We start from the raw sequence: 17,687 nt of genomic DNA, 5'->3' as shown, positions 1-17,687 counted from the left end.
GTTATGGGGTTCTTGTTTCAGAAGGAGATATACACAGATTCACCTCCATGTTTCATGATGCTTCCACCAGTAAAGAACTGGATCACATTTTATCTCGATCGTTCCATTTTCAAATCGTATCAGGTTTTCAGAGGTGCCGAAGCTCGGGCAAACATTTACTACAGACTAGCTGTGGTTGCTATACATCTGCACTCTTTATACCTTTAACGAGCAAGACCTGGGCGACATTTAAATGTGGAAGCTATGATTCGTGGTTCAGAGCTGTCAGCTCGATATAACATCGCCATTCAGAACCGATTTGATGCTTTGGGCGAACTCTCAGATGACGTTGAAAAGTCTTGGCTTCTTATCCATGACACTATCCTCTCCACAGCATCCAAGACAGTTGGATTCAGTCGACAACAGAAACGGCCCTGGTTGTCGGCTGATACCCTGGCCATTATTGATATGAAGAGGCAAGCACGACTTCAAGGAAACATCCGAGAAAGACTGCGCCTTGGAGGTGTCTATCGGACGAAGGCGAGGAAAGATCTTGACTCTTGGTATGGGCACCTGGCTGATGAAGCTGAGAAAGGTATTGTTGTGTCCAGGGGGGTTTAAACCCTACCTGGATGGATGGCAAAGCTTCTCCCTTGAAGGCAACAACCGAGACTCGGAAATTAATGCGCACGCATTAACGGGCCGAAATGGCGGAGAGACTATCCACCCAGGAGGAGCACGGGGAGGAGCACAGCACAGTGGCACTGCACCAGGACAGCACAACGAAAATAAATGAATATTTACAATGGACAATAATTCAGAAGATAATGATAATAATAATAATAAATAAATCCTACAGTCGAGGCGCCTCCTCACACAGACTCAAATACAGACAAAGGCGACACAAAATGAAAAGAAAAACTTTCCCTCCATGCTATTCCTTTACTAAAGGCCCGGTCACACCTTGACGTTTTAGCCAACGTATGCCGATTTTTGAATTTTTTTTCTAAAACGCTGGCACACGTTGAATACGTTATGGGTAAGTTTTGATAACATTGAGAGCACGCTGGCATACGACGTAGTACGTTGCCATACGTCGTTGTACGTTGGCTTTAAACGTTGAACTTTTCGGTTGTCCTCAAATTTTTTAATGCTTGAAATTTCACGACATATGCCGGCGTATGACTCACACGTTCCGCTACGCTGGCCACAAGTTGTATGCACGGTCTGCGATCGTTGACAGACGTCAACACATGCTACTTGTAAGTTAATCATAAGTTGAGACACGCCGAGGTAATGTTTAGAGTACCCGAAACTTATTTTCCTACCTATGATTAACGTGTTGTTAGCACGTTACGCGATCGTTGCCACACGTCGACAGACGTTACTTTTAAGTTACTCATAGGCTGAAAGACGTCGGTATAATGGATCGTCCTTGCGTCAGCGGCCACGGCCACGGCCAGGACACTTATTTGCAGCATTCTTCAAACTTTTCTTCGGCATGACGAGGATGTTCACACTTCGATGTCTGGCTTGGCTATGATTCCAATTGTCCATCGGCAGCATCTATTTAAAATAGTCGAGTTTGAGCGTTTTAACACGTTCAGAAGAAACGTTTCAAATTTCCAAACCCCAGCGTCAAAAAAAAACAACAAAAAAAAAAAACAAAGGCGAGTGGCAGCAATTTAAATCGTTCATTGTAAACAATGAAACTAGCTGAGTGGTACCGTTTAAAAGTCGTTGAGTGTAAAAAAAATCCAATTGTTGAGCGCAAGCGTCTACTTTCAATAGTGGAGATGCAGCCATTTAAATCGTTGAGTGGCAGCCTATGAACCTACCCGTGGACACGCGGACGCAAGGACGATCCATCATAACCCACCCCCTCCCCCTCACACCCACCTACTACTGCCAACATGAAACAAACTATTACTGATACTGATACTGATACTGATACTGTTACTGCTGATATGGACATCGACTCAAAAAGGAACTCGAAAACACTGTTGGGTTCCCTTTTATGAGCAGCATTTTTATATACCAATTCCCAAAACTGCTGGGAACACATCTTTATATGGCAGTTGTAAGTTAGAAACACATTCATTTTTTTTTTTTGTCGACCGGAAGACGTCATTGGAATACGTCTACATCCGTCGATGTGTGTTGGGACTACGTAAAGAATTGGTTCAAAGCACGTCAAACATAAGTTAGAAATAAGTTTCGCGTAAAAAAGACATTACCGCGACGTGTTTCGACTTATGAGTAGCTTATAAGTAGCCTTTGTGGACGTGTGTAAGCGTCCACATATCGTGTGTAAAACTTATCCTCATCGCATGCGAATGTGTGTCATACGCCGAGTACGTCGTAAAATTTTGAACATGTTCAAAATTTCTTGACGTACTCTACTTACTACGACTTATGATAGCGTATTTAGCGTTCTACTCGCGCATACCAAACTTACTCATACCGTATTCGACGTGCCCCAACGTTTTAGACACACTTTTTGTTACGTCGGCATACGCTGGCAAGATCGCCAAGGTGTGACCGCGATGTTGACACTTCCATTTCTACGGCAGTTATGATTTGAATCGTTGTGTGTCAGCCTTTTAATAGGCTACGCCACGACATCGTCGGCGATGCGTGCAACGCGCTATGCCTGAGTTAGACTATCGTTGGGCATCGGTTGTGTAGGCCGACAACAGGTTCAGCATTCGTTGGTATAAGTTATCTATAACACAACGAAACGTTCTGTGTAGTTACCAATGCGTTATACATAAGACCAAGTCGCTATGAATACGTCCGAATCTTTAAAAAAAAAACATCAAAAGTTCAACGTAAGCCAGCGTTTTACATAAATTTTAACACGTTGCCATCGCTGGCTAAAACGTCAAGGTGTGACCGGGCCTTTAGCTTGGCCCAGAGCTGATCCTTGTGGAACTTGAATTGAGGCGCTTCTCTTGTAGTGGGATGAATGCACGCCAGGCCATCCGTGAGCAGCACGACACCTAAAGGCTCAAAGCCCCAGTGTAACGGCGTCGGGTGCTCCGATCGTCCTCATCGACCCGACCAGAAGCAAAAGGCCGGCGTCCTACTTCACCACGCGAGCCAAACTGCCTCAACACAAATTCAATGGCCGTGTCGTCCTCTTCGGTGTACCTCTGCTCTAGCCTCTCCAAACAATGCACCTTGTACCTCCACTCTGATCACGGCTCTCACAAAATGCCAAGACAACTCCTTCTTCCTCCTAAAATGTGCAACCTCTCCCCTTTGACTTCGATAACACTGATATATCATCCTTTACAGCAGTGGGAAGCCCCCCACAATGCACAAGCCCACTCCTTCTTCTTCTTAAGATGCACAACCTCTCCTGTGTGCTCCCTCCCTCTCGCCTATCTCCTCTGTCCTATATATCCTCTGCCTCTGGGTGTGACCTGCTCGCACCAAACCCAGGAAGGCAGGGCTTCTCATACTTGGCTAGCTTCTGACATCATGCCCACCAATCATCCCTCGGGGACGTGACTTCACTACCCCCACAATCGTAACACAACCCCCTCCCCAGAATCGTAGCTCCCGCAAGGTTCGATGCAGACGTTACCATTCCGGCCTTTCCACTTACCAACTCACACCTAATTCGCTTTTGAAATAAATTGGAAGGGGCTGTGGGAAGTGAGCCGTAGCTAACTTACCTGTTTCCCTGAATGTTTTACACACCTTAAACACAACAATTCAAATATTTGCAAAACTCTTGGTTCCTCGCTCCTAACTCCTGGGGCGGGTCGAAAATGCCTGAAAGCAATCACAAAAACCTACTATAATGGACAAAACCTCAACCAAAAATTAATTTTAACGTTTGTACAACCCTCTTTTAAAGACTGCGTTCATTGGTGGATCCCACGCAACCCAACGTGGCCTGTGAAGCCATTCCAATTTACCTAATCCAAATTTCCGCGAGCCCTGTCTCTCTGGTACCGGTTAGTGACATAGATTTAGTAAATCTTCCTCACACACTCATACATCAACCTGATATCAATCATTCATTCCAACCCTGCAAGACCATGGCTTAAATGTTATTACACACGTGTGATCCTTAACTGAGCAGAGGGGAGGTACCGTACAACAAAAATGGTGGGGGCTCTTCCGGTTGTGGTACCCGCAGTCCAAAAACAAGCCACCTGACTTATGACTTCTCCACCCCACCTCCCAATCACAAACGTACAGTCAGATATAAACAGCGTCGTGATTTACGAGTGCTTTGTTATGTTGTGTAGGATGGTGCAGAGGTAGCACTTTGGATTTTCATCCTGGATGGATTTTCAGCCCAGCGATAAACTGTGGGACAAGCTGGGTGTTGCATCAATGAGTTTGATCTCCATCTGATGGACGTTATCAGCTGTGTGACCCGTCTGCTCGCGTTATCTGTGGGCCTTAAAGATCTTATGGTGCCTTCAAACAAAAATGGTTGAGCTATAGCTGGCACCCTAAATGCATTAAAAAAATTCCTGTCCGTATGTTCAGGGGCACTGCTTGAGCGACACAGCTGGGCCTCAGCAATGATATAACCGGTGGGAGGAATTTGTAGTCGGACTCTGGTCTACTTTGCTTCCCAAAGTAGCTACTGTATCTCATTTTATTCTCAATTATACAGATGAATATACCAGATCCTGATGGAACATCATCAACACTTTTAGGTTGACATGAACTGGGATTAAGTGAATATTGACTGCTGCTTTTAATTAAGCTTTCTGGTTGACAGAGGTCGTCGTGTATCCTTTACCTTCTTTCCAAACTCCAGCACTCGCAATCCAACATCTCTCAGGTGCATACGGTCTTGTTTCGTTTGGGTGACCTGTGGCCTATCCTGACACACACACACACACACACACACACACACACACACACACACACACACACACACACACACACACACACACACACACACACACACACACACACACACACACACACACACACACACACACACACACACACACACACACACACACACACACACACGTAGATCCACAGCAGGTAAAATGTTATCTCATCTTATTAACGTCATGATGGACAGTGTCACTACGTTGTTAAAGATTGATCTCACAAATGCATTTACCACAAGAGCTCCAGTAAAATTTGGGATACAGCATCTCAAAAAAGAACACCATGACACCTTCGCAAAACTCCGTTATTATACAATTTCTCAACTTTTATACAATTTCTTTAAAACAAAAAAAACCTTTTGTATCCACTTGTATAGCGAACGAAAGCAAGACTCTTTACACCAGGGCTTCAAAGCAGGCAGTATGCCACAATCTCATGGGGGGGGGGGACCCCAAACAAAGGTCGGAGTTTTGTGAACCGCGGTGATATCATGGGAATTTGAGAAGGAATCTGGAGACACAAGAGAGTACGAGTTGGGTGGAGAATTCTTACAAAGAACAACAGATGAACTAAGAAGTAACAGATTGCTGAACCGTTCAATAATTCAGGTTCATGATATTCGGAATGATGGTGATACACTTGTACCGATTTCGGATGGCATCATCACATCCATACCCCCTCTTCCATACCAGACTCTTCCCGAGTCTGCTGGCTCCAGTGAATGTGAGGTGTAGTTCACCTTAATACAATTACCTGGCCTATCGGATCCCTGAGTACGACATTTATTTATACAGGAAAAGCTTCATACATGTCCCCACTCAGAAAAATAATGAAAACGAATGTGTTGTTCACTCCACGCACGTACTGTATCAAAACAATTCCAAATTCAATTCTACATCGAAACATACTGGATGTGACCAGGCGGGTTCAAACACGTACACTATGTACACTCCACGCTGGTCTTTTAAAAGCATCTTTCAGCAAGTGACCAACAGCAGGTTGGCATAGCCACAAAATGGTCCTTGGTCCACAACAAGTAATGACAGTCCTTGGGGAGGCATGACAAGAGTGGCAGGCAAACGGGCAGGGCAACAGGCAAGGCATGGCAAGACATGACAAAGGCAAACAGGCAACTGGCAAGCATGGCAAGACAAACTGGGCCGACAGATGTTGCTGGCCGGCCTCTTGATGAACACGTTCTCGTCGTGGGGGGCAGGAACGTGCAGTGGCAGCAGATCAGGCGGGTGGCATCGACCCTAATCGAACCTGGCGACCCCACTAATCCCTCTACACCAACCTACACCCTTTAACCCAACTCTAACCTGACTTCTCTAACCTGTGCTAGCTAATCTCTCCTTCATGGACCCAGTATTCCCTCCAAATATCCTATCTCCCAGGAGGAAAATCAAAGAAGCATGGTGACAAACATTATGAGGTGGTGTGGCACCACAAGGCTCGCCGGCAGAGTCGCCCAATGGGGGATGCACATACCCCTATACTACAAATTTGGAACATAATAGATGCACGCAAAATCCAATTCCCCTACTTCTTTATTCCAGTGGCCACAGACATCCAAAAATGGGACAAAGGTGGAGCATCCCTACTCTATCCTAACATCACAAAACTCATTTATCATTACACTCCCCTGTCCAGTGGTTTTCTGAAACCAATCTACCAGTTGTCCCACGCATTGGTCCTTCATCACATTCGGGCTCAGCCCTCAATTTTTCTGTCTCTGCCATTGCACAATATTGTGGCTGGGCAGTGTGGCTACACCTGCAGATCTGTGCACCTGTCCACTTATACATGGCACCCCCGGGTCACTGAGGCCACCACCAAGCTTACCTGCTTTATTTTGAATGACAGGGGGGGAGCTCTTCCTGGGTTCCACTCTAGTGCCTTCTCTCGCACTTGTTGCCCGGGCCCTCTCCCGAGGTACCAGGGCTCTTTATTTGGCTCTCCCCTCTGGGCCAACATGGCCTGCGAGCTCCCAGTGCCCTGGGGTGCTCTTCATAACAATACCTACCTCCAATGAGCCACACTCCCAGCCCTTCAATTTACATTTGCATCCACCAAACCATGAACTTTACTACCAGCATCACCAACCACAGAACGACATCCCATTTAACCCCACTATTCCAACGCCAATGTAGGCGAGGGTTCGATCCACAGTGGGATCTGCTCCATTCAAGTACTCAATCATCAGTTCCACAAAATTTTGCCACGCACGTCATTATTCAACATGTGCATTCCTCCATTCATCCCTCAATCGTCAAGATAATGAGGAAGAATGAGGAAGGTGCTAATCTGTGGTCTTCCAATTAAACAAGTAATCAAAACCCAAAAGCATCAATTTAAACATGTCACTAATCCATCTAATTTCTATCATTGTCTCTGTTCCTGACAAGCTGCCTGCTCAGTCCCTCACCCTTATAACGTTATGTACCCTCAAGATCACGTAGTTCCCCCACGGACCCACAGACTCCAGCCTTCATACCTGTGTGCAGGTTGTGGAAACCCGATACCGTGTTTACAAATTGCGTTTCACACCTGACACACCACTCATCCCAGGGCCTTCCACGGTGCTTACTCAATGGGCTCACGTGAAACGAACACGGAAAATCTGTTGCGCCCCACGAACCCCCACCCGCAGCCGCGGTCGTCATGCCCACTCCGGCTGTGCCTTCAGCACGACCCTCGCATGGCACACCCTGTGCACCGTGCATCACGCAGTGCTTCAGGGCACAGCCCATTCATGAATGCTTGCTGCGCACACTCCCGGGGTCTCAACATGACTCCTACCTGCAGTCTGCGGTGACCCCGCTAATCCACCAATTAGTGCAGAGACACCATGGGAATTTACCTCAATTCCGGGCTTCTTTTCTCCAAGGCTCTTTGGGAATCTGTTAGCCCCCACAATTTGCCTTACTGTACTGACCCTCTCTGTAGGGCTTACCGGAACGATAAAACATGCCGAACTGGCAGTGTTACATTTTTAACTGTTGGGTCTTGTATGAAACCCGGAGGAAGCATTTAAAATCTCCAAATCTATCTATGCAAAGGCCCACCTGCATGCATGATCTCTGAACCGGACTTAATCCTGCAACACTATAGGGAAGCCATGCCAAATTTGCACCGAATCCATCAGTCTCTGACGGCTCCCCCAAATGCATTCCTCCTGCCTCTTAGTGATCCATTCTAACCATGCCCACATGCACCGGCACTATGCTCACTCTCACCCTCCCACTCTTCCACGTGCATGTTGGACTCACTCATGTACTCACCATCTCCCCTACCCGGACTAACATGCACAAGCCGCGTGGTTTCAACTTCACGGTCCAGTGAGTCAAAGTGCACCGAGACATCCTGCCCGTACATCGGCCATGGAGTTTCCACCACATTAACCCATACCTCTCGCCTGGGTGTGAGTTTGAACGGCGCGCACACCGCACACACGTAACCACACACACACAAGCATGCACACACTCCTGTGCAAAGTCCATAGACAAACCCCAATCTCCTCATTTGTAATGTTAGTGTATGGTGTCTACGTTCCTCTTCGTGCAAAATGCTGGCTCCACCTCTCCATCGCGAAACACTGCCGGTTCCTGTTGCAGGGATATGCACACTTGTGGGGTCACGCACACCATGCAAACATTTTTCACTGCACTTGCCCCAATCTCTTCTGCCAGGACCTTGCCTTAACTTTTCCTTTAATTTTCTTGCTCAGGTTATAAATTATTGCACTGTTTCATCCCCACCATTCTTTATAAATAAATTTTCTTCCCGATCCGGCTCGATTTTAACTATCTCCCATGGCCCTGTTTCTTTCTTTATTCGGAATGGCATTGGTTCCAGTGCCCTCTTTACATTAACCCTGGCTTGACCGGTCACTATCACAAACTGCGCATCTCTCCAACCAAGTCCTGCCTGCCTAGCCTTTGCCACTGCTTGCCCAGCATCCAATTTTGTCTCAATGCCAGCCTGTTCCACGTGCCTAGCCCCCATCTCAGCCTGTCCAGCATTCATTATCCTGTTCATCTCTGTCATCATCTCCATGAATTGCCTCCTTGGATCTGGCGAAAAAACGACGTCCAACCTGTTTGTACCCACCTGATCCTGTCCGTCTTCGTTAGACATCGCGGTCAACTTAAATTTACACGCTCGCTTTACTCCGTTCACAATTTTGGGGTGCCGCTGATAGCGTCCCAGGTTCAATCTTACTCCTGACGTCAAATATTATGTCAGGGGGGTGCCAAATCCCATTTCTTACACCAAATGTTATGGGTTTGCCGGCCGGGTCACGAGTAGCTTCTCGGACCCACTTCCTGACCTTTGACCCTGAAGCCGACGAGCCGCAGATAACTCAACGGATTGCTAAACAACCACAGATGTCATTTGAGATGATTCATTTCATAAGGGTCCTCGCGTCCAATTCCCACAGTACCTTCCTGGCAAATGAATCCCCCAGACAGGGAACCGTGCTCTCAATGCCCCACTCCTACAAATCAAGAATGGCCATTTGGAACCAGAAGTGGGATGTTTGCTAGTTTCTGACCACAGAAAAATATCGGGACAAAACACCCCTCTAATATTTACATACTATGTCAAACCAATGGAGTCAGAGACAGTCGGGCAGGTTGGAAACGATCGGTCATGTTAACAAACAAGCACATATATACAAGCAATGGAGTTCCACAAAAGAGTGTCTTACCCGGAGCCTAGAAGCCCCTTAGACAGTCAACTTATCATGAAACTACATGCATTGGTGCCCCCGTCACTCCAGGAAATTAGCCAAGTAAGAGGGATAGCTAGAGAGAAGAAGAAGACGGGACTTATTGGCGACCCCTCATTCATCAGACATAAGCCCGTGGCCTTACGTTGGTCCCAATGTGAAAGGGGGGAGGGGGAGGCAGAAGAGAGAAGAGAGGGTAATGGTGCGGTGCACTATGGGGAGAGATGCGGGTGAATGCTTCATAATGCAATAGAGGAAATCGTGAATGCAAATTGGTAACCCAGCCTTAAACAAGTCGAGGGGGTAATCATTGAATACTATGTGTTCCAAATGAACGATTAGACGTAAGGATAGTAAGAGAAAGATAGTGTCAATCAGTGTGTGTCCACCGGCACATCCAGGGAAAGAGCTCCATGGCTTGCCTAATCGCTCCCAGCTGAGCCAGTCCATGCAGAGGCTCACGTTCATCCAGCTCACTCCTCGAAGACTCCCTCTGGCTCCTGGTGTTATGTGGACACACACAGCACATAGTCCAGGGATTCCCGGACTTATAAAGCCCTTCAGCAGGTGTGTGGCCTCAGGGCCGACCAGCATCCCGGCACAACTTATTGTTCCTTCCCCAATGGTGCACTCCTGTTGTCATGCTGCACTCATTGGTTGAGCCCATGGTCTCTCAGTGCTGGCTCCACACAGGACCAAGCAGCATCCAAGCGCTTTGCTGCAGGTGCTACGCAGGACCATGTAGCATCCAAGGGCTTCGCTGCAGACACCGCGCAGGATCAAGTAGCACCCAAGCGCAATGATGGATCCGATTGGTAATGTGAGTTTTGTAGATGTAACGTTGGTTTTGTAAAGAGGTATGGAGAAGGAGAGAGAAACCAAGAGAGACGGGGAGATAAGAAGATATATAAATCGAGAGGGGATCTCGAAAAAGAAGAGTTACAAAGGGGGGGTTCGAACTACTACTACTACTACTACTACTACTACTACTACTACTACTACTACTACGCATGCACAACTAGGGGATGTAGCGACCCCCATAACTGTCGGTCTTCTGCCTTCTGCCAACATTTACGTGGGCTAAGGCCAAACTCGTTGGCACACTGGCGTAACCAAGAAAGTCTTGGGCGTCCTCGAGGACGGCGCCAGGTTGGATCGGGTCGGTGACCATGGTAAAGAGTTGTGGCAAACTCCAAGGAAATATGAGCCGGTACATGCTCATTTAAAACGGCAGATGTGTCCAAACAGAGAATAGCATCTCCTTGCAATATCGAGTGTGATGGGGCCTAGTCTCGTGATCTCACGAATAGTCCTGTTTGAAACTTGCTCAAACCATCGTACCCCAAGGATGTGACATTGACATTGCATGTGGAAAGCTTGCAAAGTGTCTTGGTCCTTTTTCAAAAGAGTCCATGTCTCAGAACTACAGAGGAGAACAGGTAGGACGTATGTTCTGTAAATGTGACGCTTTGATGGTAAACTAAGTCGGTGCTGTTTCCAGACAGCGTCTCGTTGCCCCATGACAGAGCCAGCCATGCCAATCCATCTACACACATCAGGGCTACAGTATCCAGATGAATGAATGTTGGAGCCCAGGTCGGTGAAATGGTCCACTGACTCCACAACTACACCAGAGATAGGTACTGGCAGGGGAGAAGAACTAATGGCAACATTTTGTACTGAAGTTTTTTGCCGTGAGGGCTTAAGGCCTAAGATTTGAGCAACCGATTCAAAGTGGTTGAACACACCTGCCAGTAAACAGGGTCTCTCACAAATAGGGCAGCATCATCTGAATAGAGTAGCTCAGTGATGAGTTCTCTACCAACATTAATTCCAAGTTGGTCTGAACACCTTGGCATTATCCAGTCCATGGCACAGCAGAAGAGGGAGTGAGCAAGAACGCAACTCTGACGAACTCCAGAAGACGTGGGGAAAGGTGATAAGTCGGTGTCCACTCTGATGCGGGCTGTTGTATGTTCATGGATGTTCGGTCAACAGATTCAAATGTGGCCTTGATGTCGATATATGCCACATATAATGGACGCTGAAATTCCCAATGAAATTCTGCAAGAATATGGAGGGCTAGTGGAGCATCCGTTGTAGACCTGTTTGGAGTGAAAGCAGATTGTTGGGGGCATCTATGTTGTAACAGGAGGGGGTAAATACAGGTCAAGAGAACATGAGCAAAAAAACCTTCCCAGGGACTGATAGCAGGGTGATCGGGCAATAGCTACTGCAGTTGGAGCGGGGACTTTGCCTTTGTAGATGGGGATTATTATGCCATTTTTCCACTCGGCTGGAACATGCCCAGAATTCCAGACATTTATCTCAAAAAATAAAGCCAGTGTAATACATCACAAATTGGAGTCTCCACACATTTCAGAAGTTCTGCAGTGATGTTGTCACACCCAGCAGCTCGACCATTTTTGAGATTCCTCACTGTGTGGTGGATCTCAGACAAGGATGAAGGATCCATTCGCATCGTGACCTCATTGCCAGCAATGAGAGCCTCTTCCTCCAAGTCGGGGGAGTGTGTACCAGGGGGAAAGTTAAGCACCTGCTCAAAATGTTCTTTCCACCAGTTGAGGGTTTCCTCATTGGTATGGCAGGGAGTGCCACTTGCCTTCATGATCGGAATGCTGCTTTTATTTTTATTTGAATTTCGACCAATATGCATGCACTGGATTGATCATAAGGCAGGTCGAAGGTTGTTTTGATGAATATTGTTACGGTTGTAGGGGTGGATGGAAGAATCTAATAGGGAATATAGCATTGTGTAGAGTTGCTTGATCCGTGGTCGAGTAGAAGGCATCTCAATGTGAGTCAGTAGGGAATGTGTGAGCTTAAGTGTTACGTGTCACCACACGAGGGGTGGTGGGTGTTAATGAGCCGAAGGAGTAAGAATAAGTTCCCCAGTATGTGATTGCCCTCTGTGATTTTTCCCTTTGTATTTATATTTCAAGATCGGCAATAAAGGTGGGGAACGCATTACTGAAACTACAACAAATGGGCAGAAGGCCCCGCCTTTTCAAAGTTGACAACAAGCAAAGTCACGGCCCCGAGGGACGATTGGTGGGCATGACATCAGAAGCTAGCCGAGCAGGAGATGCCATTTGGCATCGGGGTGGGATTGTACTGCAGAATCCATCAGATGAATCGACATTTGGTATCAGGAGTATGGGATTTGAACCCTGACCGACAACTCTTGATTAGGTCGTGGGATTTGAACACCCTCCTTCCCCAACTCTTTTTGGTGTGTAGGATTCGAACTACGGTAACTGGTGTTGGGAGAAAAGAACACTTTGAAAGTTAAATAAATAATTTTTTTCTGAGGAGATTAAACGCGCGCGCGCGAAGTGGTAGACGAGCATGAAATGTCCATGATTATAGGAGATAGTGACCCATTGGAAGGAAGCGAGTCGGGGGAGAGTTGAGTGATAATGAGAAGATTGTCTTCCCCATCTCAAGCGTCGGTCACCCCTCCCCCACGGTGGTGGGAAATGAGACGCGAGGAGCGGGGGCGATGTCCAAAGAAGACTTGTTTCATTTATTAATGGAAGAAATTTAAAGAACTAGTACGTGCCCGTACGTGCATGGACGTACGTGCAAAAATAAAAATAAAAAATAAAAAGAATTGTGATGTCATAGCACCGTGTCCTGTCATTGGTTTGGTAAATAAATGGCCATAACTTGGAAACCGCTTGTCCGATTAATATCAAACCTTGAAAAGGCACATACTCAGGTCCCCAGCAATATACCTGGCAAGTTTCAATTAGATCGGACCAGTGGTTGTCGAGAAACAGCGGTCACAGACAGACAGACACACAGAGATTGCTAAGATAGATAACAAATGAAATTAAACAAGAAACAAATAAAATGAAGAAACAAAGGAAATAATTGAAAGGACAAGTTAATGTAATGGAGAGTAACATTTTTAAAAAATGAGTGAACAAATGAATGAACAAAGGAATGAAATGAGTGAACAAATGAATAACCCCACCAACTTGGCACACGGATAACGAATGATGGCTTACATAAGCACATCATTTTTATTTTGAGATGACATCCAAGATGGATGACTGGCGGCCATTTTGTTGCTTAAACGTGTTCCCAACCATTTCTCAGACATGCATGGTCCGATTTTGTTCAAGCTTGGCACAAGCACCGTAAATGATGGCATACAAGTCCACCTCATTTTATTTTGTGATCTGATCAAAGATGACCGACTGGTAGACTGGCGACCATTTTAGTTGGAATAAATATAGGGTAGCTTTTTATCTCCATACAGTAAGAGTATGAAAACGATGGGGCGATGACATTTTATGTCTTTTTTACTTGTTAATCATGGTATACGTATTTCTGTTGAATCCTGCCATTCATCAAAATGACTCATGAATGACAGAATCATATATATATATATATATATATATATATATATATATATATATATATATATATATATATATATATATATATATATATATGTATATATATGTATATATATGTATATATATGTATATATATATATATATATATATATATATATATATATTAAATAGCAACTGTGCAAGTGAGAACACTTTAATCCGTATATGTTTTGCCATGACCTGCTCCCTTCGGTTTTATTTTTGAAGGTCAATGTAGTGACTGTAAGTTTGATTCTGGTGGATTTACCTTCATTCTTCCTCATCTTGTATGTGATGTTTTCCATTTGAGAATGCTGTTGCTTTAACACTGGTGGTGAAGTCATGTTCACATTGAAGGAGTCTCAGATGTTGCTTCTTTGCTTCCTTAGAAATGCAGTAAAAATGGTATCGCGATCAAACAACATTTCAAATCGAATTATGATCAGACTTCGGTAAAGAATTTGCTGGCTGCATTACCTGTTTTAGTCGTTCGTGACGGCCGACAGGTGATAGGCATTGACCCAAATCATTGAAGAAATCATGGTGTATATAAATATGTAAACATATGAGGTTGTCCTGTGGCTCCCTTCCACTTTCCAGCGAAAAAGATAAGTTTTGTCCCTGTGTTGTACAGTACTTGTACTTCATTGATCCATTTCCACATTTCCTCCAGGTCTCTCTTCTGCAGGTCATTGATGATAAAAATAAAAACACTCCCTGCTGAGAACCCTTATTGCTCCTTTCACAATTTCCACTTCATGCCCAGAAGGGACACCTTCTTGCACCTTTATATGGCAAGCTGTACATAAACAAGCATATCTGCTATTTCCATCCATCCATTGGGACCCTACTCTGTGCAGAGCATTGGTGCTGCTTAAGCAGTCTCCTTGGCTATTGGGCACAATCCTGGATTGGTCATCACTCAAACACAGTATACCAGCATGCTGGTACTCATTTTGCTGACGTCAGAAGGATAACAGGCAGAGTCAACCCCACCTAGTATTAATTCAACAGCGAGTGAGATTTGAACTCAGGTTCCTGGGATCTCAAGCCCACCACCCAAACCATTAAGCCAACACCAGGCATGTATATGCTCTTTGAAAGAACATAAATGAGAAATCAAATTTAAATGAATTAACTATTGAATTGAACCATCTGGCCCTCTTACATCTTGTCAACAAATTCACTTTTGGTATTTTTAGGCTCCATTGCCTTTGTAATTTCCCACATTTTTTGATGTAAAATTTCTAAGGAACAGGTACTGTGAGTACCTGCTGTCCCACAATTCTATGTTATGAACCATTGGATGTGTGTTTCATGTTGCAGGGTAGACTTTCTCAAAGCCAGCTTTCGAACTCCCAGCTTTGCTTGAGCACTTCGTCCTCTAAAGAAGGTGAATCGAACAAAGGCAGCTTGACAGAGGCTGCAAATTCACTCCAAGAGCTACAAGTAAGTGAATAATTGATGGCAAAACCAGGAGGACCCATTGCAATAATGACTTTGTGAACGTTGATTGACATGTGGGAGGTTACAGAACATTATATGACTGACTATACCGAATTATTTGAAAGGCCACATTTCCTTTTCATCCATATTTATTTTATTTTTAGAGCACCCAAGACTCACGGAAAAGCTAGACAACAGAGAGGGAAAAAGGAACACACTGAGCATTTGTGTTCTGAGGGGCAGAGATATGTGAAGACGTACAGACAAATAGGTGTGGGACAATAAAGAGGCAAACAAAGCACACAAACAAATAAACTACACAATGATTGCAGAGAGGTTCGGTAGATAAAAGGTGTACTTGCAGATGGGACAGTAAATTAAAAAGGTTACAGGCGGACAGAGTTGAAAGGTTAGCGAGAACAGAAAAGATCATGGATTGGAGACAAGACGAAAAATCCATCTCTCGTAGTCGTTTCTCCAGATTCTAAATACATATAGAGTTAGTGGACAAAAAAACATGGAAACACCAATGTAAAGTCACTTAATAGGGACAGGGTGTTGGGCCAACACGTGCGGCCAGTACGGCCTGCATGCACCATGACATAGGGGGGCACAGACCAGTGTCTGGAATTTTGCAGGAGGTATGTGGCACCATTGTTCCACGAGAAAGTCAATCAACTCACACCTGTTTAATGGCAGTGGAAATTGCTATCTCAGGCGTCGTTCCAGAATATCCCATAAATGCTCGATTGGGTTCAGATCAGGTGACTGAGAAGGCCATGACATGGATAACATTACTGTCATGCTCATCATATCATTAGGCGACCACACATGCTCTGTAGATGGGGGTATTGTCATCCTGGAAGACGTGCATCCCTCCCGGCAGAAAAGAAATGTTGTAACATGGGGTGAAGATAATTATCACTCAGTCCCATTAAGTAGCGATTGGCATTCTCCTTGCCTTCTAAGGGAATGACTACACCCAAACTATGCCAGGAAAATGCACCCCACAACATTACAGAACCACCAGAACCATTCACTGTTGGGACCAAGCACTCAGGGTTGTAGAGTTATTTAGGTTGGCACCACATGTGCACTCATCCATTTGTCGAGAACATGATGAAGGATGATTCATCTGACCATATCACATTTCTTCACTGCCCAGTCGTCCATTGCCTGGCTCTCTGTACTACTGGACTTGCAAACGTGCATTGCCAGGTGTGATGAGTGGTTTGTGCACTGCAACTCGACTATGGTATCCCACTCTGGGAGTTCTTGGTGGACAATTTTTGATGAAACTGGCTGATCGTGCACCAGGTTTGAAATTTACAGTCAATTGATCTGCAGTTGCTCACCTGCTTTGCCTTGCACTTCAAATTAATGCACGGCTATCACAATCCTGGAGTATGCGCTTATGCCGCTGTTACCCTTTGCTGATGATATCTTTCCCTCAAAGTTCAATGCCGACATCACCATCAACACCATTGCTTGTGAAACATCAGCAAGTTGACCTGTCTTTGTCACTGAAGCTCTTGCCATACTCGCCCCAACATTCACCCCTCTTTCAAAGTCACTGAGGTTTCCTCTTGCAGCCATGCTAGCCATAATTATAGGCAACCATGCCTGTGAAGTATTTTTATACATGACCCATGACACCATGCTGGGATGTTATTACCTTGTACCCGTGAAGCGAAAAGCGGGGTTAAGCGGTCGGTCACGTCCATGTGCCATACATACCTGCGTACATATGTGTCTGCATTTTGAAAATTCATTTTCTCAGCAGCTGTTCATCTGATTGACACAAATTTTTTTCAAATAAGTGCGTCTCCTGTATAATTTTTGGCCTAATGATGATGTTATCGGTCACGTGGTACAGGTGCTATCTTGGAAAAACTGAAAACTTTGCACCTCTACATCTCTGAAACTGCTCAGTGGAAAAAATTGAAACATGGCTCATTGTCAAGTACTCCCCATGCGGAATAAGATATGTTAATGATGATGTCATCGGTGCCTTTATTATGATGTCATAATTCAACATGTGTAACGCTTGATCCGATCAATAATGAAAAAAATTTTCTCTGCCATTGCTATTCCACTGGACATAATTTTCACCATTGGAGTGCTTCCTCCTGTAGCATTTTTCAATGCTAATTATGACGTCATATATCACGTGGTACAGGCGTCATCTTAGAAAAACAGAAAAACTTTGCCCCTCAATATCTCCAAAACCACTCCATGGAAAAAAA

General features: G+C 45.2%; 1 protein-coding gene and 1 long non-coding RNA gene across 2 annotated transcripts in view; one reads left to right on the top strand and one right to left on the bottom strand.

Moving 5' to 3' along the window:
* LOC147027294 (leucine-rich repeat flightless-interacting protein 2-like) overlaps positions 1–17,687 on the top strand; it is a 38,783-nt gene that overhangs the window by 1,119 nt on the left and 19,977 nt on the right. The window contains exon 2 of the mRNA XM_085876600.1: positions 15,322–15,444. Within this exon, the coding sequence (XP_085732726.1) occupies positions 15,322–15,444 (123 nt within the window). The remainder of the gene's footprint in view (positions 1–15,321; positions 15,445–17,687) is intronic.
* LOC147027295 (uncharacterized) lies at positions 4,459–7,450 on the bottom strand. Its single transcript, XR_015056868.1, has 3 exons — positions 7,405–7,450; positions 5,794–5,902; positions 4,459–4,829 (listed from the first exon to the last, which is right to left on the bottom strand). It is a non-coding gene; the product is annotated as an uncharacterized LOC147027295 (long non-coding RNA).

This window comes from Eptatretus burgeri, chromosome 4, assembly GCF_056783735.1.
Source record: "Eptatretus burgeri isolate ZD-2024b chromosome 4, Ebu_testis_v1, whole genome shotgun sequence".
In the NCBI taxonomy this organism is placed as follows: Eukaryota; Metazoa; Chordata; class Myxini; order Myxiniformes; family Myxinidae; genus Eptatretus; species Eptatretus burgeri.
This window is presented reverse-complemented; position numbering and strand designations above follow the sequence as displayed.